General features: G+C 45.9%; 2 protein-coding genes across 6 annotated transcripts in view; one reads left to right on the forward strand and one right to left on the reverse strand.

The window, feature by feature from the left end:
* On the reverse strand, nucleotides 1-26,852 carry Btk (tyrosine-protein kinase Btk29A). Of its 4 annotated transcripts, none has more exons than XM_077703012.1 (18): nucleotides 26,715-26,852; nucleotides 25,479-25,654; nucleotides 24,718-24,807; nucleotides 24,536-24,617; nucleotides 21,319-21,474; nucleotides 19,300-19,361; nucleotides 19,053-19,130; nucleotides 18,795-18,859; nucleotides 15,615-15,674; nucleotides 14,708-14,836; nucleotides 14,001-14,203; nucleotides 12,178-12,242; nucleotides 10,941-11,047; nucleotides 9,691-9,779; nucleotides 8,710-8,911; nucleotides 7,739-7,857; nucleotides 3,801-3,958; nucleotides 1-1,209 (listed from the first exon to the last, which is right to left on the reverse strand). In XM_077703012.1, the coding sequence occupies exons 2-18, from the start codon at nucleotides 25,632-25,634 to the stop codon at nucleotides 1,138-1,140; spliced, it is 1,893 nt and encodes a 630-aa protein (XP_077559138.1). In that variant the 5' UTR covers nucleotides 25,635-25,654; nucleotides 26,715-26,852; the 3' UTR covers nucleotides 1-1,137. The 4 variants fall into 4 exon arrangements, with proteins under 4 accessions (XP_077559138.1, XP_077559136.1, XP_077559137.1 ...); XM_077703010.1 differs by lacking the exon at nucleotides 26,715-26,852 and adding an exon at nucleotides 26,379-26,510; XM_077703011.1 differs by lacking the exon at nucleotides 26,715-26,852 and adding an exon at nucleotides 26,457-26,481.
* Nucleotides 26,781-27,741, forward strand: part of LOC144174357 (methionine adenosyltransferase 2 subunit beta-like) — a 15,248-nt gene continuing 14,287 nt past the window's right edge. The window contains exons 1-3 of one of the 2 annotated variants that reach the window (XM_077703014.1): nucleotides 26,781-26,977; nucleotides 27,327-27,504; nucleotides 27,606-27,718. In XM_077703014.1, the coding sequence (XP_077559140.1) occupies nucleotides 26,781-26,977; nucleotides 27,327-27,504; nucleotides 27,606-27,718 (488 nt within the window). Of the gene's footprint in view, nucleotides 27,054-27,326; nucleotides 27,505-27,605; nucleotides 27,719-27,741 lie in introns of both variants that reach the window. The other variant, XM_077703015.1, reaches the window with a different exon arrangement.

Raw genomic sequence — 27,741 nt, forward strand, 5'->3', positions numbered from 1 at the left:
TAGCCGTGGACAAGGTTTATTGAGTTTCACAGAGAGCTGAACACATGCTCCGCCCCGAGGCATCAAAAACGCGACCATCGCCAATTCAATTTTTAACCATAACGCCCAGTTGTGAAGCAGCAACTTCTCCATACAACAGCTCTCAATTTCCACCTATTCCACCGGTGATGACAACAAAACAACACGCAAAGCCAACAGTGTGAATACGTGTGCATTTATGCTTTAAAAAGAGCGTATGGTATGGCACACAGAAGGTAAATGTCCACAGCAAAAGGAGTATAGGGACGGCTGAAAAACAACACTCACTGCTGTACAGACCTGGCTGAATGAGTTCTACCCCAATCACAGGCCCTTAACAATGACTTGAGTACAAGAATCGAAACCGGCATGCTGCCTCAATGGCTGCCACACGACATGCACACATGAAGAACAAACAAAAGTAAATGCCACTAGTAGCGCCACTCTGGTCTTACACACTCGCAAACCTTATTCACACCCACCAACAATAAGGCACTAAGTTGCCAAACCATCACAAACAACTGGTCAAGCACATAGGCCACATTTTTCATTAAAAAAAAAACTCAGGCAAAAAGCACACACTACACCATCTGCACATCAGCCGGCAAAACTAAGATTGCACAAACTTTGAGCCACTCTGCTCGCGTAAACTGCCATGGATACAAATGACTAAACATAAAAGCCACTGGCATAAAAAAAGTCATGGATAACATAACAAACTACTAGTATCGACACTGCCTACATTAAATAAACTGCTGTTTCAATAACTGTTTCATGCATCAACAGTATACATGCAAAAAAAAATAATGAGATTCGAAAGAAAGTTTTTTGTTCTTTAAATGCCTGTGCCTAAAGCACGAGTAACAATGACAGCTTAATAAAGAAAGCGCGAAAGTCCTTCCAACTAAAACAACAAACAAAAATTCGCAAACAAATAGGAGACAAACAAGTAAGCCTGTGCTACGGAGTAAATTCGGCTTTCAAGTTGGCGATAGTGTCTGCTGGAAGCCACCAAGCTCTTAATTCATAACTGAGAGAACAGCACACACCCTCTTAGCTTGCCATGCTCTTGCAGTAGTCCTGTTTCAAAGTATTACAACTTTTAATCACACATTGCCCTCAATGGTCCTTGTCCATAATCTTTTCTAACTGAGTCTTGACGGAACGGAAGGATGGCCTTGCATCCGGTTTCTGTAAAAAAAAAAAAAAAAAAACAACAATACAAGTAAACACACGTGCTAAATGAGTGAACATAAATATTGCAGGCACAATAGGCTGAACTTACTTTTCCACTGGTCTTTGCCCCTGCTACAACTTTTTTTCAGCAAGACCAATCTCCGAAATCACAATTACGAGATGCTCGTTATACAGTTAAACCCTGTTGTAACGAGATGGGCTATAATGAAATAATGGATATAACGAACAAATCGTAATTCCCCTTGAAAGTCCCCATTGAAACTAATGTATTTAAAACCTCGTTTTAATGAGGCAAAATTTACCCCTTGCACGATACTATAACGAACAAATTTCGTGCAAAAATAAAATTTTGAGACAACTTCACGGCAGTGCGCAACATGGATTGGGGATGATGCACAAGGCAACAACTGCATTTTTCACAGTTCGAAATTCCCGCCATGCACCTGCCAGCAATGCGCGGGAAGACGGACGGCGCACCATGCATCCACTGCGCCCGCAAAGACACTCCCACCTTCCTCTCGCTGCACACGGCACGCAGCCAATGCATTCAGCACGCGCTGCTGCAGCGCACTCGCCTGCAACTGTTGTGGTTACTTGCCGACGCGCCGTTAAAGTTGTGTGCGTTTCTCTTCTTTTTTGAATTCCTTCAGCGTTATCTTTTATCGTTCTGCGTGTGTTATTCAAGCAGCATGAGTGCGTTAGGTGGGAAAAGAAAGCGAAAGACACTGGACGTGAAGGCGGCTATGATAAAAGACGCCACATCGGGCGCGAAGCTGAGCGAGCCATCTTTCACATCAGAGAGCTGCATCAACGTCCAATTAAGAAACTTTTTTGCAGCTAAGCCTGTTTGACATACGATTACGTATTTTGAACTGCAATACAGTAGGTGTGTGAATGTTCCTTTTTATCTCCAGAATGTGGTTACTTTTTCGTTTTGTGTACCCCCATGCAGCGCGATGCAATTTTGCCCGCTACTCGTTTTGGGCAAGCACAGCGCCTTACATTTGCATAAATGCCCGCTACAAACGAAATATTGATTATAATGAGCAAATCGCAGTGCCCCTTCAATTTCTTAATAACGAGTTTTAACTGTAGTACTAAATCGTTTTCTTTAAATTTGTGAATGTGTAACAAAAAAGCATGCTCTGAAAGGCTTTCCCGCGCGTCCAGGTTTACCCACAAGTGGGAATTCCGCATAGATACCGCATAGATACACAGAACGGTTCCTTTTTTCATGTGATTTTAAATAGCTTTTTAACTAAGCAATAACACAGAATACTCAAATTCAATATAAATTAATTTGCCAGTACAGTATGTTTTTTTCATTCCCCTTACCCCCCTCCCCCCCTTCATGAATGAACTCAAATTGTCGTACGCTATTTGACATTATCGCACCACATCACATGGTGTCATAAAGTTGTCTTGGCTGCACTAATGCAATCATTGATTGATTGATTGTAGGGTTTAACGCGCCGACGCAACGCAGGCAATGAGGCGCGCCGTAGTGGAGGGCTCCGGATTAATTTTGACCACCTGAGGATCTTTAAAGGGACCCAGAAAAGCATCTTGTAAATGTTACAAAAGGCCTTTAGTGTCGCGTAGTACCAATATAGCGATGCAATGCCGTTGGAATTATTGATCTACATTCAGTATTAGCTGCGCCAGAAGCAATTAAGTGCACCTCTCCCCCTTTGCCGATCGATTCATCCTCCCTCTCTGCTTCTTTCAAAGCAACTGGAAACACTGGGAATAGCCATGTGACATCGCGACGCTCGACTTCCGTTCTCCGCTAGCTACATTCCTGCGCCTAGGCATGCGTCAATCGCTGCAGACCTGCCTTTGCCTCGGGATCGCGCAGGAAGGAGGAAGAGCAGCCGGAAGCCAATGGCAGTGACGTTGCCGGCGACCGACGATTGGCCGAATCAGGGGGGCGCCTCGCCGTTGCGTCAGCCACGGTCGGCGTTGCGTCAGCCGCGGTCGGCTCGCTGCGGCGGCGCGCTCATCGGCAGAGAAAGGCGATCTTCAAAAATTGTTTACAAATTATCCGTACAACGTATGGAGCTCACACTTGGCTCAAAAATCCCCCGTTATGTGTTCTACCACCTGAATGCATTTGATTGCCACCTTCACAAAGCTTTTCTGGGTCCCTTTAACGTGCACTGAAATCTCGTACACACAGGCGTTTTTGCTTTTTGCCTCCATCAGAAAAGCGGCCGCTGCAGCCGAGAATCGAACCCGCGTCCTCGCGCTCAGCAACGCAACGCCTTAGCCACTGGGCCACCGCGGCGGGTCTAACGCAATCATAACATTTGGGCCACAGTTCTGATGTCAAATGTTCAGTATCACTGCGTACTGCAAGCCCATTCAGCACGCTTCTGGTTGATAACAGTGGCCCAAATCTTCGTTCCTTTTCTTTTTTTACAAGGGACATACGCTATAACCGAAATGATGACAGGAATATTTCCAAAAAGGTTACGCTGGACCAAAACGTACGGAATGCGAAAAGCGTGCCTTTGTGCCCCCTGTATTTGAATGTATGCTGCTGCCATAGGCACGGCTTATGATGCATCCTACATTATTCTCACCTTCTCCCAGCACGAACGCATGACCTGGTAGACGTCCGAGGGGCATGCAGGGGGCCTGGGTAACCGCTGACCATGCTGGACCTGTTCCACCACTTCGGCATTGGCCGCCCGGCCGTAAGGGATCTTGCCGCACGTGAAAACCTCCCACATGAGCACGCCTGCATAGAGGGACAAACAGAGCAGACTTCGAACCCAGTTTCCCAAGCTTCCGCTGCCACCCCTCCTTACAGTACACACCCGTTGCTTATTCACCACTCAACACTTGAGCTTCTGGTGGTGGTACACAAAGTTCAATAACAAACTTCACATGAGAAGATGCTTTGGTCATCACACTTTTCCTCAAATTTATGTGGGCACAATTAAATTTCGTGTGAAATATTTAAGCCCCCATGGCTCCTAGAAGAGTAAACACACTCTAACGACAGTATTTTCCCATTGTCCTGACTTACCAGCAGGCCAACCAAATAAATGCGCCTAACTTGAATTGGGAACCAGGCATGAACTGAACAATGACAGTTAAGAGACAGTCAACGCAAGGCACGTCCCCCTACCACTGTTTTTGCCACGATAACAACAGCGTCAAATGGGCTAGCTGGAAAGCATTTGGCAGCACTGCAATGCCTTGCATCTTCTCGTATCTTCTTGTATATGACTTATATTTTGGTGCTAAGGCAGCTGATGTTTCAAGGGACACTAAAGGCTGAATGAAATTTCGTTTTAACTCGAAGATAATATGTTTCGTAGCTCTCTGAAATTTTGTTCGACGAGCAACAATTCCTTACTTGCTGAGAAATCAATAAATAAAGCCGGCATTTCTCTCTCCTGCTTCCCTTTCATTTTTTCAAGACGTAGCCACTGTGTCACAAGGTAGGAGAAAGGCACTGGTGCAGTCTAGGCGCCGTCACGCTGCCAACAGTAGCTTTTACATCTGCAAGCCATGGCTTACGCCGACAACGTTTCTCTGGCCAAGGGTGCTGGCTAGGCCTTTTACGATTTGACCCCGACGGAACTAGAAATGCTTTTTGACATATCAGTACTGATGCCCGTGGCAACAACGCTGCATCAACCGCTGCCCAAGGCCACACACCTGGGGAGTGATGCGTGAAACGAGTACGGCGCGCCAGCTTTCTCTGGCGCCACTTTAGCGAGCTCACGCACCAGCACCTCCTCGACACGATAAAGAGCGCACCAGTAAAATGCGATCAGTGGCAGCCACGCTCTCCACTTCGAGCAGGCGAACTCGATACACTGACAGCGGAGACCTTGTAAACCACCAGCCACATACTATGGCCTGCGAACATGTGGTCTGTGGTCTGTGTTTTTACATTTGAGTAGTCCTGCCCGGCTCCCCTGGGCCCGAGCGTAGCGTTAGGCGGCGTTTATGGATAATCAACAGCGGCTTAGGGCGAATGGAAGAGCACAAGATAATCATTCCTTTACCTTTCATAGGCGATAAGGTTTGAATCTGGCGCAAACACACTGTAGCGATAGCAACATCCCCGCGCGGAAAACAGAAGATTAGATGCTCAGGCGAGTGGCCTAAACATCTTGTTCCTTTTGCCACTTTCTGCTGGAGTTATTGCTTGCAGAACCTCAGGCATTCACTGCCATAGATTATTGACTTCGCTGAATGTGCACCAATGTAGAGCACGTATATTCCAAAATGAAACTGGAAACATGGTGGCCGACTCTGAAGCGCGAGAGAAGCAGCCTCTCTAGTAATGTATAAAAGCTGTGGTCTGAGTTTTCTAATTAAAATGAGTTCACGTAAAGTTTTGGTGTCTCTTTAAAGCCTGTTTTGCTACGACAATTTTTTGTTTTTGCACTTGCCAAGATCAGCAACAAATGCCGTATATTTCGAGATATAGGTTGAGCCGGAATATAAGTCGACCCCCTTTCCTTGCAGCCATGAAATGGGAAAAATGTTCGGTATACAACATTGTTTTATTGAGGCTATAAGCAGATATTTTTTCTAACGTTCCCAATACAGCTGCCACAAATCTTATTGGACGATTAATTCTGTCTGGTTATCTTCCGCACAGGAAGCCGTACTCAGTGCAGTCCGAGGAATTGCTAATGAAGCACTTCTTGAACCCTCACACGGCCATGTCATCAGGAAGCGAGCGCCAAGCAGAAGACACCCTTGTGCAGACCGTCATGAGAGACGGTCTTGCAGGAGGTAAGCAGGCGTCTTAGGGTTGTCGCCAGCCATGCATTCATAGCGACATCACACGATGCAGGCAAACATAAGTTTCAACCTTATACTTGAGTTCCATGTGCATAGCACAGCGTCCATAAAAGGAGGTCTTCCAAGCGTTTTATACCGGTGCCGCCCCTTCAGCTTACACCAGGGTTGGGCACTCTTTTCGGTGACACTGAAGCTGCATTACAGGTTTTCCCAATCAATTTAATACAATCGCCATACAATTTAATCTAGCCGCCAGCCAAGTTAATCCAAGCACCATCTAGTTTAATCCAGATGCCATGTAATTTATTCCAGGTGCCAGCAAATTTAATCCAAGTGCCAACAAATTAATCCAGCTAGTACCAGAAAAATGTTCAGGAGTATTTTGTGTGAAATTAGGCACAGCTTTGCGGACTTTGTTGCGCGTGGTGTGGTGAAAACGTGGTGTTTCTTCAGCCATTATGTGCAAAATATCTTATGCGAAACAGGTTAATGTACATTTACTAACACGCGCAGATCATTGGTGCCGCCTGCTGTGAACTGATCGTCTGCGAGAGTACCGTCGATAGCTCACGTCAGAAGTATCGTCTGCTCTTCACGTAACAATGCCTTCACAAGCTCCTTTGATAAAAACACATTAAATTCCCTTTGCATTCTGATTTTCAATTAATGAATGCATTTCCTCAGTGTTAAGCATTATTTCAAAATTATAATATCGTCTGCAAGATCGTCAAAAGTATCCGCTGCTTGCGACTTGCGACAGAAGTGTCTGATTGCATAACAAGACGCTGGAAAATCTGCTAGCGTAACAATACGCGAGCAGACGATACTTCTGGCGATCTTGCAGACGATCAGCACATGGTACCAATAGATCAAACGAGACTGCTCTCCTGGCCTACCAGCGTTAGTAAATGTCCATTAAGCCGCACGCATATGATATAATAGATCAAGAAGCACCACGTTTTCACCATACCACGCCAACAAAGTCCGTAAAGCTGCGCCTCATTTCGCACAAAACACTTCCGAACATCCTTCTGATAGCTGGATTAATTTGGATGGCACTTGGATTAAATTTGCTGGCACCTGGATTAAATTACATGGCATCTGGATTAAATTCGCTGGCACCTGAATTAAATTGTATGGAGATTGGATTAAATCGAGTGGGAAAACCTGTAGTTACACATGTTGCCCGTGCCCTGGGCATGTTTATAACGTCTTTCTAAAGGCTGTAGGAAACTGGCACAGAGTGCCTGAACTGATCTTGAGCAAGAAGAAAATAGCACACAATCACTGACACCGAAAGCAACAAAATGAAGATGGTGGCATGTTTGATTTTGATGTGGGTGGTGATAGTGGCTTTAAGGTTTGGATAATTGCGATGGGCTGCCTGGTTGCCACATGACAACTAATATTAAGCCACTGACCTGTATATAGGTCAAAGGGTGACTTCTTGGAAAATTTTTTGGTAAAAGAACTTGACCTATATTCCGACTTATACAGTAGGTGGCATCTTGAGCTGATCTATGAAACCAGGCTTCAGATAATGCCTGCAGACTAAGTCCATCACGTGTTGTGGCCACCTGCCTTGCGTCAGTTTCTTGGCAATACAATGATTGATTATGAGGTTTAACGCGCTGACGCGATTCGGGCGATGAGATGCGCCAAAGTAAAGGGCTCCGGATCAATTTTTGACCATCTGGGGATCTTTAACACTTTTCAGCAATACAACAAGTGACACAGCAGAAGTACGTACCATATGCCCAGACATCAGACTTGCTGCTAAAGCGAGTGTAACCTAGCACTTCTGGTGGTGCCCATTTGATGGGGAACTTGGCTCCCCCAGAACTGGTGTACTCGTCATCAATGACGTATCTAGGAGTTGGAAGTAGAAAAGAAAAAGAGAAACGTAAAACAAACACAAACGAGGACAGTGAGCAGAAAACGCACGTGGCAAATTGTAGTAAGAGCCGCAGGGCAGGACGCAAGCACAGTACATACAAAAAAAGGTAAATTCCCTTCAGAGGAGATTAATTAAGTGTACATTGTCACGGAAACATTATTTGCGCTTTCCTCTTCAAAATGCTAACGTGATCTTGAAAGATTCACAGAGGATACACCACGAGTAAAGGAGAGAAGGGACACCAGGGGACTCCCTTAGCTAGAGTGCTGTAAGGCTTCCCATTCGTTCCCCTTTGTCTGTGTTTCTATGCGATATGAAATTTTCAAGATTGCCACACCAACTTGCCCAAAAAACCACACTCACACTAATGTGAACCGCCTCAGTGATTTTGCAATGAAATGACACACATTCCCTGAACAAAACAACGGCACTGACAAAGGTTACACTGCTTTTCCACAAACTTACGCCTTTATCAATTACTCCACCCCAGAACTGAAACGCGGTCTTCCCAAGATTGAAAGCATCTAGAGCCTTTCTTTGAAGCTACACGGTTTAAATTCTGGCTGAGACTGATCAATACTAAGGAGTCCTAAGTTGGAATACAAGAAAGAAAAAGTAATCAGTACCTTGTCACGCTATTAGAGAGTTTAGTCCTGTACTCCTCCTTTCCAAAAAAAAAAAAAAGTTCACTCATTTATTAATTCACTGATCAATCGATTGGTTAATGATTCATTCATAGGTCGACTGATTAATTTATTGATTGATTGATAATCGATCACAAATCTGGTCGCGGGGTTCTCTTCTTCGGGGAGGAGCCCACCCACCTGGCAAGGCCAAAGTCGGCCACCTTGACGACGTAGTTCTCGCCGACAAGGCAGTTTCGTGCGGCCAAGTCCCGGTGGATGTAGTTGTGCATCTCGAGGTAGGCCATACCACTGGCCACCTGCAGGCACACGTCCAGCAGCAGCACGGGGCCCTTCTCACACAGGGCACGCTCATGCCGGCGCAGAAACTGCAGCAGGGAGCCTGTAATAGTACCACAACGCACACCCTGAGGCACACTGGGGCACACTCAGTGCAGGGACGGGGCGACACCAGGTTGCACATTTGAAACTTGAGGCAAAGCTTTGGGTTGACTTTTACCATACTTGCGCTGCCTGGTCTTTTTTCCAAGAAGACATGCATGCACACATAGTGGGGGTTTCTTTTAGGCACAATGGTCTGTTTCAGTAAAATAATGGTACATTAAATTACCTCTAGGCCCACTCCTGGTGATACGAAATTGTATCTATGGAATTTGTCGATGAGTTTTGAGCATAGGATGGTTTGGTAGGCAAGCCCTCCAAAGCTACTGCTACATGTTGTTTGCCGTGAACAGTACCCAAACCAGCAGTGAAATGGAATTTTTAAACCATAAAAGCAATGCCCCAGTGCTTTTTTGGGAGGCCCACTTGAGCAGGATAAAATTCATTCATATCTGAGAGTAAGTTTGCTGTGCAGACAGGCTGCCACACTCTGCTTCATCAAACCAAAATCAAGTCTTGGGTTTTGAAGTGAACCGGTTTGGTGTCATGTCAAGTTCACTGGGAGTTGTGTGTTGGCATATACAGCATTGTCTCCTTTGGAACAGACTTCAACTACGCAACCATAAATTGCCCAGCTCCAAGCAACGCATTATGGGGCGTCCTCCCGGGCATGACGCGACATAGCAAACCCCAACAATAGAAATGCAGGCTACGCTGCAAACAAAATCCACACGATAAAAAAAATCGCACAAAAACCCCATGTGATACAGATGGACATACCGTGTTTCATGTACTCTGCCACAATAAATATTGGCCGATGCTTGCTGCACACGCCATACAGCTGCACCAGGTTTGGATGTTGCAGCTTCCTGGAATAAAAACTTTGAATCACTCGTGTTCTGTGTACTCAGCTATAAAAAAAAGCAATTCTTTCAGGAAAAAAATTCCAGGCCATGTAAAACCTCGTGAGGGGCGAAGCATGGAGTGTATAAGTGTATTCTTGGCGCCTTGGCGTTTTTGCCAACGGAGATGAAACTGTTGGGGGGGGGGGGGGGGTTGAGGTATACAGCTTTGCTGTAAAAGTCTCTTGTCTTTGAAGCACGAAACTTTCTAGCGCGAGGTGTTAAGCAGTGTCCCGGTGTTTCTTAGTACGCATTACGAAGCGCTGCAGCACGAGGAGTAAACGAGTGCCCTGGTGTTTCCTTGGCACGCATTACGTTCTAGAGTGAGGCGCAAAGGAGTTTCCCGGTGTTTTAGTACTGTGACTACGTGAGGCAAACGATGATTATGACAACGGCGACAACAACGATGACAAGAGATGCCAACAGCCCCAGCCCCTAACAGGCCTCGCCCCTACAAGAACTCATCACAGTCTCCTGTAATAGAGCAGCAGGGCTAAGAAGTTTCAATTATGTCCGCGCCAATATCCGCAATCTTCAAGTAAAGAAGACAATGTCAACAAACGTAACAAAATATCGACACTACAGTTGAGTTCCATTCACTCAACCCTCGTGGAATCACGGGAGTATAATCAAGGCATGCACAAGAGAAAATGGCCCAGCATCGAAACAGATAGTAGCTTATGACCTCCTTGAGATCATGACGCATGGTTAAAATGTTGCAATAATAAACTGCACCTTATTTGATTAGCAAACAAAATACTGGACAGCTAAAATATTATTTTCCAAACAGCCAAACATCCGACTATATACTGACGAGTGGTCTACCAACTGGTGGCCACAAACACTGCAAATTATCCTTCCCCACGCATTTTGGAGTTCTTTACTCTCCCTTCAAGCCTTTTGTAGCATTGTACAAAGAAACTTTCATCTACGCTATCAGGGGCTATTTAGTGAGCATAAGATGTGTACACCCTTTTGGATGCAAGGTATTAGGGCTTAGTACATATACTACATTCAGTGCCATTTGAAAAAATATTCACTTGACCAATTTGCGTGCCGTTGGTTACAATCATTTAGGACCTATGTACTGATGAGCACAGCCTACACAAAAAACAACGTTGTACTCACGTCATCAGCTTTGCCTCCTCGATAAAATCATCCTCCGACATGGTGCCTTCCTTCATCATCTTGACGGCAACATCTCGACAACCCCTCCATTTTCCTCGCCGCACCACCTGCACATCCGTGCATGCGACACACACATTAGCAACAGTGCACATGCATGGCCATGGCTCAAGGCTTTGAACTGCCTCGAAATTGGAAAAACAACCTTGGTGAAATTGCCTCTAACTCCTGTAACAAGGAGTCAACACGCCCCAACAGCATTTTTTCAGGTTACTAAACAGTCCTGCAAGAGCCTACTAAACTTAAAAAGGACCCTGCAACACTCTTTCAGCAGTACAAGTAAACCTGCGTGACGTTTAGATTACACTGCCAGGAATACCTGAGCCAAATATTACACGTACACGTTAAGCAGTGAGCGAGGAAATAGCTGTGAAAGACGCGGAAAAACCAACTGCGCTCTCTTCAATTTTCCTCATTATGCACCCCTGGCATGGCCTAAACGACGTCACTGCAGCCATGGCTGTCCTATTGGCTGCCACTGGTCGACTTCGCGGCTTATTGCTCGCATTTCCTGCAACAATCTGCCGTAGTTGGCGCTGTGTACCAACCTGTTCAATGCCTGAACCTGTATGCACAGTTTTGGCGTTACTTTTGTGTTTTGAGTGTGCGCAAAGTTTTAGTGATGAACTAAATACTCCCCTTTACAAGAGATCACTCGACAACAAGCGTTTATTGCTTCAAAAACGCCCTACCAGCCTGAGCGTGTGCTTGCGAACAGGTAGCCATGCTTGCTTTTTGTGCCACCAGACCGGAAATAGACCACTCCACATTGCGGAGAAAAGGAGAAAACTCCCCGCACTGTGATATATCGAAGGTCGCCGAAGACACCGCCACGAGCCACCCCCCTCAACATCGCCACGAGCCGCCCCCCTCTCCGGGAAATAGCGCGCAGCTTTCGTCATGATGTCCACGGTCGAGTTGAGAGGGAACAATCATGCGCGATTTCTCATTGCCTGTAGTTTCGGTAATAGTGAACGGATTTTTATAATTCTTGTGGGAGGAGATTGCTGGGACAATAGACTTTACCCCAAAATACATTCCGAGCAGTCGATGGTAAGTGCTGCAGAGTCACTTTAACATAGATGTCCATGAAGATGTAGGCCTCTGCTCGAACAGTCGGTTTAAATGTTAAAGTATATTTGAGCAAGACAGAAAGCAGAAAAAGGAAGGATAGACTTACACCAAACTGCCCGCTGCCCAGTTCCTCCAGAAGAGTCAATTCAGATGGGTCGATCTCCCACTTGTCTGCACATAACATGAAGAACCCATCATTCAGCCATATGTTCGTGGTGGCTATACACTTCAGGTACAACACAAGCAATACTTGGGGCTGATGGCTGATATCTGTAGACACGTCTGTAGTAATGCTCGCAGTGCAGAACTAAAAATTTATCTTAGCAATTATTGTTCAGTAAAATTTCTTGTTTTCAGCAAAAGAAATCACCAGCATTTACTTGGCGTACATACCCATTATAGCCACTGGAACCTACAGCAGGACAAACATTTACAGTCAACTCTCGTTATTAAACCCCACATTAACGAATTTCTCAAATTTATGAATATTTTACATGTCCCCACCACACTTCCTATCTTCAGAACAACCAATTTAAATATAGCGCATATTTCAGAACAACGCACATAGTTTATTTTCTCCTTTATAATCGAGGAACGTCAGTAGTACAAATTCGGCTAAAAGTAACAGCGCCGCAACTCCCGCATGAAACAAACACCGCCGTTTCTGTGTGCATGCCCAGAGCGCAGTAGCTATCATCATCATCACGCCGAGTGCCAACTGCTAGCACCTCGACAAAGTTGTGGTTTAGTGTGAGTGTAAACTAGCCCAGCAGGCCTAGCCACCTTTGACTCTTTTCTATCTCGTATTAGGTGTCAGTGGCCAGTCGGTCATTCTTTACGCTATTCACGTGTGCGGGCAGCTATTTCTTCATTGGAGGTGATCTTGCTGCGAAGTTCGTGCGAGATCCAACAATAAATGCAGCTAGCGGCAGCGCTAAGAAGGGGCAAAAGCAGTTTTTGCTGCAGGACAAATCGGACGTATAGCAGGAAATCGACGCGGGGAAAACACAACGTCTACAGACAGTGTGTATTGCGCCATCAACCATCGTGACCATTTTGAAAGAAAAAACAAGATTGTTAAGCTTTACCAGGAGTCGCAACATGCTCCTACAGGAAACGGCTGCAACTGGGAAACTTTCAAAATGTGGACCAAGCAGTTATCATGTGGCTCAGAGATGCCAGACCGCAAAATGCTCCCGCGTCTGGCTCAATTCTTCAAGAAAAAGCCCCCGAATAGGCCAATGCACTTGAAATAACTGGGTTCGACACCAATGCGCATAGGCTTTTTTGTTTCTGCCAAAGGAACAGAATAACTTGGCAGATAATGTGTGCTTCACGCGCCAGAAGAAAAAAACTGATTTATTCAAATAAAGCAGCTTTGAAGTCAGTGCAACAGTTTTATTTGAAAGTTTGCTTGTCTGCACACATGCCTACTGCCAAGGTATGTCATTTTCATTCCTAGGTTTGAGTACTGGCTAGTGACCGCAAGTTTTTCATTATAACAATATTTCCACATAATGAACGATTTTTGGTGGATTGCGTGATTTGTTGTATCGAGATTTCACTGTACTTCAATTCAACTGGAAAGATATGTACCCTACCCTACGGTTCGCATACACAATTGCGTTTCATGGCATTAACTGCTTTATCTATTCCAGTGAATTAGACAGGTATGGGCGTACAGTCAAGAGCAGAAGCTTATGGAGCCCACAGGCTTAATATTTCCAGAATTTATTGACCCTCGGCTGACCGGTGTCTACTGCAAATTCATTTAAGATTGTCCTGGATGTGAATAACCACATGCTGACACAAAACAGCTTCTTGGATGAGATAGGGTGGGGAAATTCTCTCCGACTACTGCACTCGTGGTCCATAAGCCATTGCTCTCGAACGTACATCAGCAGCCACAGCCACAAGAGCCCGACCCACCGTGCCCGAGGCCAGCGGAGGGAACGGTGCGACGCAGCTGGGCAGGCCAGTGGCGCAGCCTGGTGGCCAGCCCGCCGCTGTCGTGGCGGTGGTACCGCACCAGTTCCTCCAGCGAGGAGAAAGTGCGCCGCTCAGACAGGTACAGCTGGCCCCCGCTACGGCTCTTGATGTGGTAGTGCTTCACCTGGATCACTCCCGTGGGGCTGGGCAGCAGGAAACGTACACTGTCACACAGGGCTCCTCTGCTTCAAGCTTGGCTGCACACAGCGCAGCAACCAGTGCAGCACCAGTGCATCTTACTAGGGAGGAGAGCAAGTGAAATCATCAGTATTGTTTACTTCTCAGCGAACAAGGCACCACTGGTTGTCAAAAAATACCAAAGAGAGGTTTAAAACCCGCAATATTTTAGTTAAAATAAAAAGTTATTCAACATTTAGTGCCCTTTAATAGGCTGTTGGAGGAACACTTCACTAATCAGGTGTGCTGTATTCACTGATGAGCATGCTCCAAGGTGCTCCAAAGTCACTTCGATCCTGTGGGATTTAATACCATACCTCACCAACACAAGCATTTTCATGTTTCCCTAGCATAAAACGAAATACACAGTCCCCGTGGTCAGCAGTCCAATCCAATGACCCAATCCTTCGCAGCGGGCCTTACGATATGACCCTAGGCTCCCTTTCACCACTCATTGTTCTCCAACTTACCTGTTTGCTAGGAGTGACAAGGTAAACAAGCCCTGGGATGATGAATTACGAATCACAAAGGCTCCTTCTTTCGTTTCCTGGCGCAGAATTTGCTCGGCACGTTGCCTGGACATGTCTCCAGCGTACCACCTGGAAGGCAGACAGACGAAAATAATCATTTTCAGGTGCTTTAGAGATTAGCAACTGCTCCACCACAGTTTGCATAACCACAAGCACCCACCCTCGCCTCAAATGAGTGCTAATGAAATACAGCTTTCCACTGCAGGTAAATTGGGTCTCGCAGACGAAATGTCTGAATACCCACTGTCTTTCACTTGCAACTCAGAATGCTAGACTCGCTAAAGCAGTACAGAGAATCATTCAAACAAAGAAAATACAATTTGAAACAATTAAACAGAGCACATGACTGTGAACAGGAGCAAGCATCTTTGTAGGGCCATATCCACCAGCAAGCTGAAGTGATCAAATTACACTAAGCTCTGGAGGTGTCTGCCAAGCAAATACCAAGGGAGCTTTACTGCTATGCAACCTAACAATTCAATTCAGTATCATTTCCATGAAAATACAATGGATGCAAGGACTGAAGGCTAAAACAGCCTTTTTGCCAGCGAGTTCATGAAGCATATGTACAGCATTTGCATTTCTTATAACAAACTTCTTTCCGCACAATGCATGATGCAAAACGAGGAAGCCATAAGAAACAAATTTCATAGCAAAACATAAAAAATCAACTGTACATTAAAAAACTTGCATTTCGTTTACAGTTGAGAGCGTCTGTACATCACAACTGGGTGAAGAAACATGACAGGGCTAGCGTAGCCGAACCACAGTTCCTTGTGCTCGTAGAAGAATAGATACGTAGAGAGATAACGAGAGAGTAAACTATAGAGATAACTAGCATACTCACTCATGCTGCCACAAGCCTGCTTTCTCCTCCACATAGTTGCTCGGAATAAAGCCCACTGCCCTGCACAGTACAATGCACCTGTTAGATACACTGCAAACTGAACACGGAATGACCAGTCAGAAGAATCAGAGTAAGAGAGAAAATGCTTGAGCTGCACTGCTGTTAAAACTCCATCCAAGGGCTCTAAAGCAAGCAAACCTAGCAGGAAATAGTCCTTCATGCAACTGAGCAAAAGACTAGTTAGCGCATATTCAAAATTTTGTCTATCGTGCACTAGCATTACTACTAACATGCAAGAAATTAAGCACTAAATGCGAGAGAAAGGCAACTACGAAGCTTCCCATTTTATCCAACACGCCCAGACACAAGAATGCACCCACTTACTTGACTGCAGCAACACTTAAAACTATAGTGAACTAGAATGATCTAGTGGCGCGAACGGTGAGGAAGGGGCGTGCTCTTCTGTGTAGAAAACACCAGGTGGCGCTGCTGCGCCATCTTCGAAAGGCGCCGCCGCGGCAGGCTGTCGCTGTTCCGATGTTGGGTAGTAATTAACCCTTAAAAAAAAAAAATGCTACTCGCGTCTGGCATTTCCGTACCTTGCTAGGAACGTTTTGTTGCAAATCTGCCCTTTTGAGCTGTAGGGAAACGGCTATAAATCGAGTTGTTTGGTGTCGTCTGCTACCTGCGCAGACGATCGATGCGAGCGTACGCGTTCGATGTGCTGCCGGCGGACAACTGCTATGTTTAATTCTTTACGAATGGATTTACTTTTTATATTTACTGTAATAAAGTCCCGGCATGAACCTACTTGTGAATTTCACTCTACAAAAGCAAATTATACCCAGTATTCACGCGTCCAGTAGCACCCGGCTGATTTTCTCAGCAGCAAAGTTTGCAATAAACAAATTACCTTCAGAGGAAACTTTCCCCAGGCACTTAGTGCTGAAGGCAGCGTCTCCAAATGTGTCGTTTGAGATCGCAGCTTCTTTGTTAGCACGTGTAATACATCACTAAACCTCCTAGTCGTCATGGCCCCTTTGCAGGCCGAACTGCTGTCAGCTTCTTGCAGCACACTGTTCGCAACAGCTAGGGAATATATGTCACCGCTTCCGCATAACACACCACGAAAAGAATGTTTGCGACGACACTTTGTCGTCATGTGGATAGAAGAGCACAGATTTCTCGTGAAAATGTCTAGCTTTTTTTTTTTTTTTTTTTTCGTATCGATGTCGTATAGCGAAACGAACGTTTCGATCGTCGGCACAATTTAGCCGGCACCAGAGCTTTGAAGGAAGCTTGACTTCTTGAAGATGGCTCATTGTGAAAGCATCATTCCACAGAACTTGCGACTTCATTTGATGAGCACTGCGGAGAGAGAGCCTCGTGTTGTGGCTGGTGCACCTCATCTTTTTCGGCTCTTCAGCTTGCTTGCTGGCTGCCGAAACTGAAACTCTTGTCCGCCTTTTCCTTTGCGGCTTCCGCGTGCATGCTCCGCGCAGAATTCGAAGCACAGTCAGGCAGGATGGTAGGTACAGCACCTGGAGCCAGTGACAGCTTCCCGCGTACAAGTCGCACTTTACAGCCGTTTATTACGTGGATGTAATCACGCAATAAGCACTCGGGCTCAAAGTGGCGCTCACCAACGGCTGAAGATATGGTCAAGAGTTTGTCCAGTCTTCCCAAATTTTGTCCCCACTTTTTGCACAGTTCATCGTCCAAAGGAGCGGCGAACAAAGACGCCTTGGGAGCACCTGCAGGGTAACCACTGTGACAACCCGGAGCAAAGCAATAGGTGTCCGTCCTTCGTTTTGACATCGCGTACCCGGCCTGGCCAACCTCTATTCGACAGCACTCGCAATAACTATATTCCTGACGATTGTATACCTCTTGCTTCTGTGGAACATCACGGAAACGTAAAACACGCAGAAAATGAAAGGCCGGCCTCAGCCATAAACAGACGGAGAGTTTGTCCGACCGCGCGCCGCCAACGTATCGCACATCCGCTCGTATCGTCTGCGCCGCTAGCAGACGATTTGTTTGTAGCCGTTGCCCGATGGCTCAAACGGGTCTGATAAGCAACAAAACGTTCTTAGAAAAGTACAGGGACAACAAAAGTGAGCATCTTTCTTCCATAAAGGTTAATTACTGTACCACAGTAAAAAACGGCAGCGGCAATAGCTGGCGAGCGCCCCAAGGAACGGCCCGTGCAACCGCGGTACCGTTTTCGAAGAAGGCGCAGTGGCGCCCCTGGCGGCGGTAGACGCGCTTTGCTTCAGCCCGAACGCTGCAAAGCGCTCCCGTTCGCGCCACTGGATCAAGACATTCTAGTTCACTGTACTTAAAACTAACAGAAACAAGGAAAGGCTTGTTACACTTACACCTCCTGTTCTGCATGAAATGAAAAAGAAAGAAGGAGAGAGAGAAAAGGTGGTGCCGCAAGCACGGCTTAGCATCAATTGGAGTAAATAAAGTATTACAATGTGTTTAATTTGCGCTGTACTAAACCTTCACGATGACAATCAAGGGTTGACTAGTAACAGATTTTCAATAAGCATTCGCATAACTGCGACATAATGCTGCACGTTACGTCTAACATGACCACAGCAACCTTTTTTTTTTTTTTTTTTTTTTCAAATCTGGTGCAGATGACAGGATAGGAAAAATGCGCTGACAATTACTATACTCCCTAATGAAAAATTTTTGAGCAGTGTGAACTGCAGTCTTCTCGGTCACGGCACATATCTGTCGCGTATCAGGAAGTGATCACATGATCAGCGAACGCATGGCGGCATGTGGTACCATGCTGTTATCTCACAGTGCATTGCCGCCGTAGGCGGCCATGTTGTTGCAAATCGTGTTTGAACCTCCCGCACAAATGTCACGTGGTTCAGATGGGCCACACACAGTGTAATAGCGTCTGCTAAAAGTGTGAGGGAGAGGCAGTGAGAGCGACGGTGCCATAACAGCATGTGCTGTCCTCCCCCTGACACTTTTGCCAGACGCTCCGACGAGCGTATTTTGTGGGCTCAGAATGCTGCGCCTCTCCGCACACATTTGCCACATTTTCCTCCACCATTTTCTTCCCACCTTCACTCGTTCGGTTACGACGCTGACACCAAGGCCAACGGCAGTGTTTGTGCACTGGATAAGAAAATGTATGTATTGAGGTTTCCTTACCCACTCTTGTCTTTAACCTGCCACCAGTGCTCCCCTGTGTCATCGAGTACGATGTATTCCTTGCCCTGTAAGACAATGCCGTGACATACATTCTCCTCATGCAGTACATCAGGTGGCAAGTGTGCAATTCTTAAAACCCTTTCTACAAGGACATGTAAAGCAACAGCCATGCAGCCAAATGAATCTTTTGCCATTTCCCGCTGTGTTCAACGAAGACAGCATAACCGCACGGGCCAGAACTCAAGACAAGACACTCACAGCTTCTAGCGAGAGATCTCCTTTTTCGATGGCCTGGAATGAGTACAGGGCTCTCACGACCTTAGTAGTAACGGCTCCCTGGGGGAGGAAAAAAAAAAAAAGATGGTAAAGTTGTACACTTAACACCACGTAGTTTTTAATGCTAGTAGGTACATGGCACAAGGTCTGCATTTCTTTTGCATGATTTTTGATCTCGTAACAGGAAACACTAACATCACTGTGCGTGAAAGCATCCAAAGGTGCAAACCTTTACGGGTAGTATGTCCTTAGACCTTGTTGCCGGAACGGCGTCACTGCACGAGATGCTGCCTGCACAGACACACGCAATGCGTGACATTACAGATTGCAAGCGACACACACTATGCTTCCAACGAGTTTTATATTGACGAATTCAACATGCCAGTTGTTCTTGAACTAGCCAAGCCTGCGCAAAGCTTGGGCAATCAACTTACCAGCATAATTTGCATTTCCAGCACCATGGTTGAAAAACCAAATGATGGTTACCCCTGCTTAAATGATAAAAAGCCAGGTGCCTGGGTTTTAGCATTTTTTACAAAAGTGGGAAAGGCAAGAGCAGCTATGTCAGGCAGTGAAGCGGCAATAACACACGAAGGCAGAGGATGAGAACAACAACGATAGGCATAATAAGAACACCCCACATACTTATTTTCTTGACTTTCAGAAACCACTTTGCTTTTCTCACCGATGGTGCTTGAAAGTTTGGTGGTGTGCTTACATTTGAAGTGTGCGATCAAATGCTTACAATTTTAGACTTTATTTTTTTAGCAACAAAACAGCGGCTCCTTTGTGTTGAGTTAATGATACATGTGTCATTAAAGGCCAACTGCACTCAAAATTTCGACCGCGTGAAATCACTGTTCCTGCATAGTATGACTAAAAAGACCGCGATGTACGAAGTATGGCGCCTAAAATGTACGTTATTACGCCGCAAGCGACCAGCAAAAATCGAAGATTTTGAAAACGAAACTGGGCAAAACGCGGCCATTACGGGCAGGCGGAAGTGACGTATCAGCCGTCGGCGCGAGCGGCCAGACGGCCTGGCCTGACGGCGCGAGCTGTGCGGACCGGCCGACGCGGCCGGCTCGGCCAGCCAGGAGGAGAGTGGCAGCGCGCGCGTGCGGGGGTGTGGGAGGCGCGAGGAAGAGTGAGCGCTTGTCCCGCCACACCGCGTGGGCATGATGCCGCCACGACACTCGAAAATGAGAGAACCGCACGCGCCGCACGTTTGACGAAGCCTCTTCGGTTCCACGAAGGCCAGGCGTACCGGCGGCGCGAAATACGAGTTTTCTGGATTCTCCCGCTGCGAGGCAGGCTGATCGGCCTGGACGGCTGGCATGTCACTTCCGCTAAATGGCTGTTTGCGCGACACGCCGGCAGGTGCTTTGTCGTCTGCAAGGGCGTTATTTTGAGTGCCTGAAACTGAATAACCACGCATTGCATAGAGCTACCGGTCGTGTCGCAGTAGTTCTCTGGTACCTACTACACATTTCGAAGGCATTTAGCCAGGGTGAAATTTGAGTGCAGTTGGCCTTTAACACCGCAGCCAAATGCAATATTTCGTAAGCTGAATAATGCTGCAAGAAAGGTTAAAATCATCTTTCCTGTTCCAACCTTTTATAGCGTACTTCAGACTATGAATAAGTGCACTGCTGTTTTTTTTTCCACCAGAATACTCTATGACTCTGGCCGAACTCGTGGACGTTCGCAGTCAGCACTAAAATGTCCCCAAGGCTTAGTTCACATAAATCCACATTTACATGAAAAGGACAGAAGCCCACCACATTTACTAACTGTACCAGCTGAAGAAATGTAGTGCAATTTTCATAGGCAAACGTGCAATTTTTCGTCCTGATGTCATCATGCAGCACTTCAAAGTAATAAAAATGCTTGTCCCTCTCCCCTTCAAAGCTGTACACGCATTGTTACCGACAGCACAGAGCCACACCAACAGCCCAATGATTTCTCTTCCCACAACGATGTTATCCAATCTCCATAAAGCATGTATACTTAACAAAAGCGCATTCACTTCTAAACTTAGCTTCACGTGAAACACTGAACAGGATGTTTCTCCTACCAAGTCATGCTGCTTACATGATTACAATGGACCGGTAACTGCACAAAATGTACGACTGGCACAATTGTGTAAATGTTGCTAAAGTTTGCCACAATTCTTGAGAGAAAACTGCCAAGCTGCTGTTGTAAGGTGGGAAGTCTGACAAGCAGCCGAGAGAGATATGAGCCTTACCCCTGGAGTTGACCGATTCCGAGCTGTGTGGAGAGGTGACCCAGGTGCTCCGGCAGCCGGCGGAACCCCGGGAGCCCCGCCCACAGCAGCCCCAGCGGCCACCGGACCAGACGCCGGAGTGGAACTTGTCGGCAAGCTGCTCGTTGTTCACGCACACTGTACATTCAACGACAGGCAGGGCAGCGCACACACAATCAGGCCTCAGAAAACAGTTGCCCCATGAACAATACATATAAGCAGTACATACGAGAAATGATCAATATGTTCACTAGGATGCGAGGAAAGTTTGGCGAGTTGGCAAGTGTTGCGTTCTTTTGAAAGCAGCGCCAATGTCAAATTGAGAGATAAGGGCGAGACCCAAGGCGAGAAACGAAAGTGCTCACCCAACATAAAAAATTTTGTTTTAGGCAAGATTAGATACGTATGGCCAAATTGTGGCCAAAGCTTGATAAACAAGCTGCAAAAAGATCCCAGGAAGGGCTGCCAAGAGTTTATTTTTGCATTTTTTCAACTGTGTTATCGTTTACTCAGTGGCTTCTCACTCTTTACACACTGTTGTTTCGTATATATTTGTGGCATTGAGAAATCTTCTTATGGAGTATCATTTATTAATTTCTAGAGATCATTTGCTGCCCATAGTTAACCCCATCTTAATATCATGCCGTACTTCACCCTCGCCAATGTCTTCAAATACAGTTTCTTGCCCAGGAGAATTGAACCATGCAGCTCAGCCAGGTGATAACCCTCACCCAATATTTATTCCTGTGTTCCAGTGCGGCTAACATTGATAGCTGCTCTGACATAGGACTTCTCGCGTCTTAGCAGCTCATGCATACAAGCCATTCACCTATTTGTTACACCTTCCTGACAAGTTTGCTACCCAGGCACAAGCAAAGACTGGCAACAGCTCATGTAGTGTATCGCTCCGCCGAAGCAACGGACCTGAATGTCAAAGAAGGTTGTCATAATACATAGGGTTGTTTGTATTGCTTTACTGACATTGCTGTGCCTAACTAATGGAAGTTGTCATGTTGAGAGAACTTTCTCCCAGTTGAGATCCGTTTAGCGATCGATCAGGCAGGTATCGAATGAAGACCGAATTGCTGCGTAAGCAGACGATAATGTCTGTAAACAAGGACGAGAGAAAAATCAATGACCAGCTTTTCGTGAATAAAATGTTTCATTTCTAAATGCTTTTTACTGTTATCAATGCTACCAAAATTATCAATGCTTTTTACTGCCATCATTACCGATTCATTTCAAACAAATGCCAAATCGGAGAGTATTTGCTAGAAAACCCTGATTTACCCTGATTACCAGCTTGAAACAAACACCAATTTTAACGCGTTATAGTTAAGAAGTTCGTGATACCATCTAAAATAAACCGGGTGTACTACCAGAGTTGTTCAACGCTTTTGAAGGACTCTGGCGTTACCTATTACATCTGTATATTCAACCAGAAAAAAAAACCCAATTTCGGAATGGTTTTACAAACAAACCCGACTTCTTCCCGAATATCAGTTCGAAAAATAGGACCCGATTTTTACCCATGATTGTAAAAAAATATAAAACCCCCCAAAAAACGAACAAGCCTATTAATACATGACATCGTCTGCTTTTTCTCACACAGTCTGTTTGTCATTGCTGTAGTAGATGCTAAGCAGGTTAAGTGCGAAAAATCATGGAAACGATTTGCGTCACATTCAAAATGTTCGCAGTAACGCACTCTTTGTGCCCCGCAGAGGAACAGCCCCCTCAATGATGAGGCACAGCAGCAACTTCTGTTGTCGTTCTTCAGCTGTAGCTAAGTATAGTACATCTGGATGTTTTGTCTATATATACAGGGTGGTGCAACGATAATTGGAACACTTAAAAATTTTTTCCTCCGCAAACCGCTGCTCTGTTCTTTCCTACCAAGAATCCCAAACGTGCGTTTCGCTCTGCATACACCATGTGGCGCCGTCGTTACAAGATCAACTTGCGCTGGCTCGCACGTCCAAATAGGTCGCCATTTTCCCATACGCGAAAATCGTTATTTATTTATTTTTAGAATAAACAGGTAAGTACCATTGTAGTACCCAGTGTCAAACAAAATAGATTCCAAAATGCGACATTCATGTGAAGTTTGAGTGCAAACCGAGCATCGGCTCGCTCAGGAAAATTTTTTTTTTAAATCTCAACCACTTAATCTAATATTGTTAGCATTTTATATCATATCTTGTTACTTGCTTTTTACTTTTACGATCATTCAATTGTGGCACATGCCCTGAATCTCCCCCCCCCTTGCTAGTGTTCTGCTTTGTTCTTGATTTCTTCCTTTCATTTATGCTTTACCTTATATTGCTATCTTGCTTGCAAAGTTCCAAAAAAAAGCTGACAAATATTCCGTCAAAAAAACTTTGCATAATTTTGGACCTGTATGGCTACATTTTGCTCACTCTTGCGATGACCCTTGAATAGAGCTGCAAATATTTACAAATAAGTAAACAAAGACCCTGAAAGACCTTTTTCAATTGTCACTTGGCACCGTTTTATTCTGGAACTGCTGCACCATTCAATTCAATACAATCTCTTGGCTCATATATGAAGCCTTTTTTGACATGACTGTGTCATTCAACCTACTAGCGCTTAGTGCTAAAAAGGGGGGGGGGGGGGGGGAATACTGGTTGTCACTGACAAAGCTAAGAAGTGAAAGATGGGACAACATTAAAATAAACATAAATAGCTTACTGGCAGAGACATACTATAAATGATACAAATGGATAAGTACATAAAAGCCTGGTTTTTTAAAAAAAGTAGCTGCCCATACTTTAAACCATAATGTTGTTTTGAATAAACTTAGCAACCTGGCCTTTTGAAGTTGATTCATCCCAAAGCCACTGCATTTTTAATTTCCACAAAGTATATGTGCACATTTCTTGGAAGGGCACACTGGCTCACACGAGGGGTACTTTTTTTTTACTACACTGGCTACACCCAGTGTAGGCTTGAGATTGTGAGACCAATGCTCATGACACTAGACTGGCTACACTAGTGTAACAAGTGCAGGAATAAAAAAAGGATAGCTTTTCTATGTCAGACTGAAGAACTTGCCTTGAAAACTGCGAGAGCTAAGGCACAATGCTTTTCTAAATGCCCATTAAAGTCTAAAGAACATGTTTCTGAGAATACAACCACAAAATAATAAAAAAATAATACAAAGCAAAGACACCCTTACGTTTCCTCAAGGCACCAATCCATTCTTCTCGCTGTGCTTCGGAGGATGCCACAATGTACATGAGGCGATCTTTGTAGCCAATCTAGACCAGAGAAACGCACAGGGCACAAAAGCTCGCAGTTAGGCTGGCTGGCAAGTACGACACATAATGAAGAGCAGGCGTCTGCTGCAAAGTTAAGTACCTGGAAGGCTTTCTCCCTCTCCAGTGCCCCATCATCAACACGCTCGACGAGCCGCACTGTACGTAGGTCCAGACGTCCCTTCTCCTTGCCCTACCATCAAACAAAAGACAGTGTTCTCGTCAAAAAACACCAACTGTTCTGCTTTGCTCCTAGAGCGTAATTTTGGCTATGATCCTGACAGCAACCTAGGGTGCAGGCACCTTGGCTGCGCTTAAAATTCTCACAAGTCTATGCCTAAGTTTATCAATTTTTGCACAGAAACGAGTGAACCCCTGACAAAACACCAAAGAAACGCTGTTCAACAAAATCCTGGCTGTGCCATTGACTTGGGAGGCATCAAGGGATTAGAGATACGAGAGGGGAACTTTGGATAAAACTTTGTGCACTTAAAAAAAAACAAGAACATCTCTGGGTGTAGGTACCCTTATCCAATTACTGTTTACTGCTGCAAACATCAGTGAAGATTCCGCTAGTCGAGATATCAGGGCGGGACCTAGGTCTTGCACTAAACCAGGAACCAACAAGTTCAATCTCAATAAACAAAGCCTGAAGACACCAGAGAGGAGCCACTTCCTGCAGTCAGAAGCTCCGTTCAAAGGCAACACTACTTGCTAATAAGTTCTATACCTCCAAAATAGAACTCTGGAGCTACTGTTTCATTCGGGATGAAATATCATTTGGGGGCCTTGTTATACAACAGGAGTCATGCAGGCAAATATTTTTCATGATGAACAAAGAATAAGAAAATGCCGACTACTTGCATCTGGTTTTCCGTCATGGTACCGCAAGCAGCTCTTGGTGAGCACAAACAGCCGTGACTTGTAGCTGGCCGACTTGAGGCGACTGTTGCTTTGGGAACGCTTGAGCATTGGTGCTTGAAGCACCGTTTCTTCATTTAAGGATGCCATTTTCATCATAAGGGTAAAGGGCCTGCGACCTGGAAGTATTCACATAAGTTTGCAAAACTTTTAAAACAAACAGAAAAATACGCTTCATCTATGTTTTTCACTGGCATTAATAGGTACATAGGATTTCACGTACATTGTCCGGTTCACTGAAACTACCTGAAGTGGCAGCACGGCAGACAACAATAAGGGTTTTCCTCTTTAGCTGGTATTGTCAACTCGTGTGCACTGAATTTCAATAGGTGAGTACTGGCCCCAAGACTGTATGCACAACTTCAAAATCACTCAAAAAATAATGGTTAGCCTTTCTCGTGAGTAATTTTCGATTAACACGCGTATAATTTCATCTGACTATTCGCCCGAAGATTTGATGCATGCAGTTTCAGAAATACTGTCACCACAAGTCGCTTCCTCGAAGGCAAGAATCCGTCCGCACAAAACGCCCTCTTTCTCCTTTCTTCCAAGCTAGACGCTCCCAGGCCCTTGCACGACGAGCGGTCTTGGATGGGCGTTTCTAGGATTCGCCCGTCTCGCGGAATTCCCGTTGTCTTTCGGTCCCGCCGCTTTGTCCCCGCGCGCAGGAGCGATCTGCGGAGCAGCCACCACGCTGCCACAGGTGCTATCTTCGACGCCAAATAAACAAGCAGAATGGCCGGAAGCAATATATGCGAGCTGTTTTGACAAAGGCTGCAGCGTCGTCCGTCCGAAGCAGTGAGTTGACGCACGGTTGTAAATAGCATCGTATAACGCGCTCACCGGGGATTCTCAACGGGGAGACGTTAAGGTAACCAGCGCACGAAGAAGACGCGTGGCGATCGGGACGTCTACTCTCACCCGGCAGCATCGAAAGCGTCAGTGATGTCACGACGTCGTGACGGTCCAAAACAAATCCGATTAGCCTAGTTCTCGAGTGAAAAGTGCCGCATCTTGGACGTTTGCCAAATACCCTGCACTCCTGAAGGACCCGGAAAAAGGTTGATCTCGCCACTTTCTGCACTAAATTTAAGAGAAAATTAGGAAAATGTTTGAAATTCCAGACGACGACGTATCGCAAGCGCTGCCCGCTGAGCCAACGATGCCGACGCTACTCACAGCTGTTTGTTGTTGCCTCGGTCCGCACGTAAATCCGACGCCTCGCATATCAGCCGCACACGCACAATGATACACGCTGCGTTGCACATGAAACGCAGGGCTCATGGTCCGCAGGTAGCTACAACGAACACAGCCGACACAGCCTTGCAGCACTCGCAGCCATCATGCAGCCCGTGGCGAGCCAGCTTAGCCCGTCTGACTGGTGGAGAAGACGCATGGCCTCTTTGCACTCTCTCAGAAAACGGAAATTCCTCCAAGCAAACGTAACAACTTCCTGTTACAGTTTCTGGGGCCCGGCGGTGCCGTTCAAGGTGCTCATTTGTTTCGCGACTGCAGCAGGTAGTACGATGTTGCATGCTTTTCTTCAATTTGCGCTCGGACGCATTGTAATGCTTATGCACGCGCGCTATAACGATCTCGCAACGTCTTGTGGCTCGAGCGAGAACACGTAAATAGGCGGCCCGACGGGGCCTCGGACGACGTCTCGTGTGGCACTGCCGCCGGTTTCTCCCCTCGTTTCACCCCCCCGCCGCGAAACACCTCCGCTCTTCGGCGGCGTTTCGAAATTGCAAAAGTGGACGCTCTTGTATTTGCATCTCCTCCTCCTTGCAGAATGAAGACCGTGCTTATCACAGGGGCCTCCGGTCTGCTGGGAAGGTCGCTGGTGAAGGCGTTCCAAACCGCGTCTTGGAAAGTTATCGGTCTCGCCCATACCAGGATATCGGGAGATTTGCTACAGGTAGATCTGACTGACACGGACCAAACGGCCAAAATTTTGAGAGAGAACAAGGTAACCGGCCAAACCCACAATTATCATTCGTAAGTTTTCTTGTTTGCATGCAGAATATGCATTGTAAACTCGCTCTTGTTGCATCAAATTTGATTTTTCAGCCCGATGTCGTGGTGCATTCGGCGGCCCAGCGGTTTCCTGATAAGGTCGAAAAGGATTACGAATCTGCCTACGCAATCAACGTCACTGCTTCCAAAAATTTAGCAGCTCTTTCGGGTAAGATACATTACTAAATCA

The sequence above is a fragment of the Haemaphysalis longicornis genome, unplaced genomic scaffold (assembly GCF_048455015.1).
Source record: "Haemaphysalis longicornis isolate Haplotype H1 unplaced genomic scaffold, Haemaphysalis longicornis Haplotype H1 scaffold_3, whole genome shotgun sequence".
Lineage (NCBI taxonomy): Eukaryota > Metazoa > Arthropoda > Arachnida > Ixodida > Ixodidae > Haemaphysalis > Haemaphysalis longicornis.

What these genes read in the sequence shown, in the direction of transcription:
- Btk (XM_077703010.1), bottom strand. Translation starts at nt 26,466, where the DNA reads ATGCTGCCGGGTGAGAGTAGACGTCCCGATCGCCACGCGTCTTCTTCG. An exon ending in TTGTCACTCCTAGCAAACAG is followed by an intron (nt 14,204 to 14,707) that starts GTAAGTTGGAGA and finishes CCTGCTGCCCAG; the next exon opens with CCCCACGGGAGTGATCCAGG. An exon ending in TGCGTTCGTGCTGGGAGAAG is followed by an intron (nt 1,210 to 3,800) that starts GTGAGAATAATG and finishes TTTTTTTTACAG; the next exon opens with AAACCGGATGCAAGGCCATC.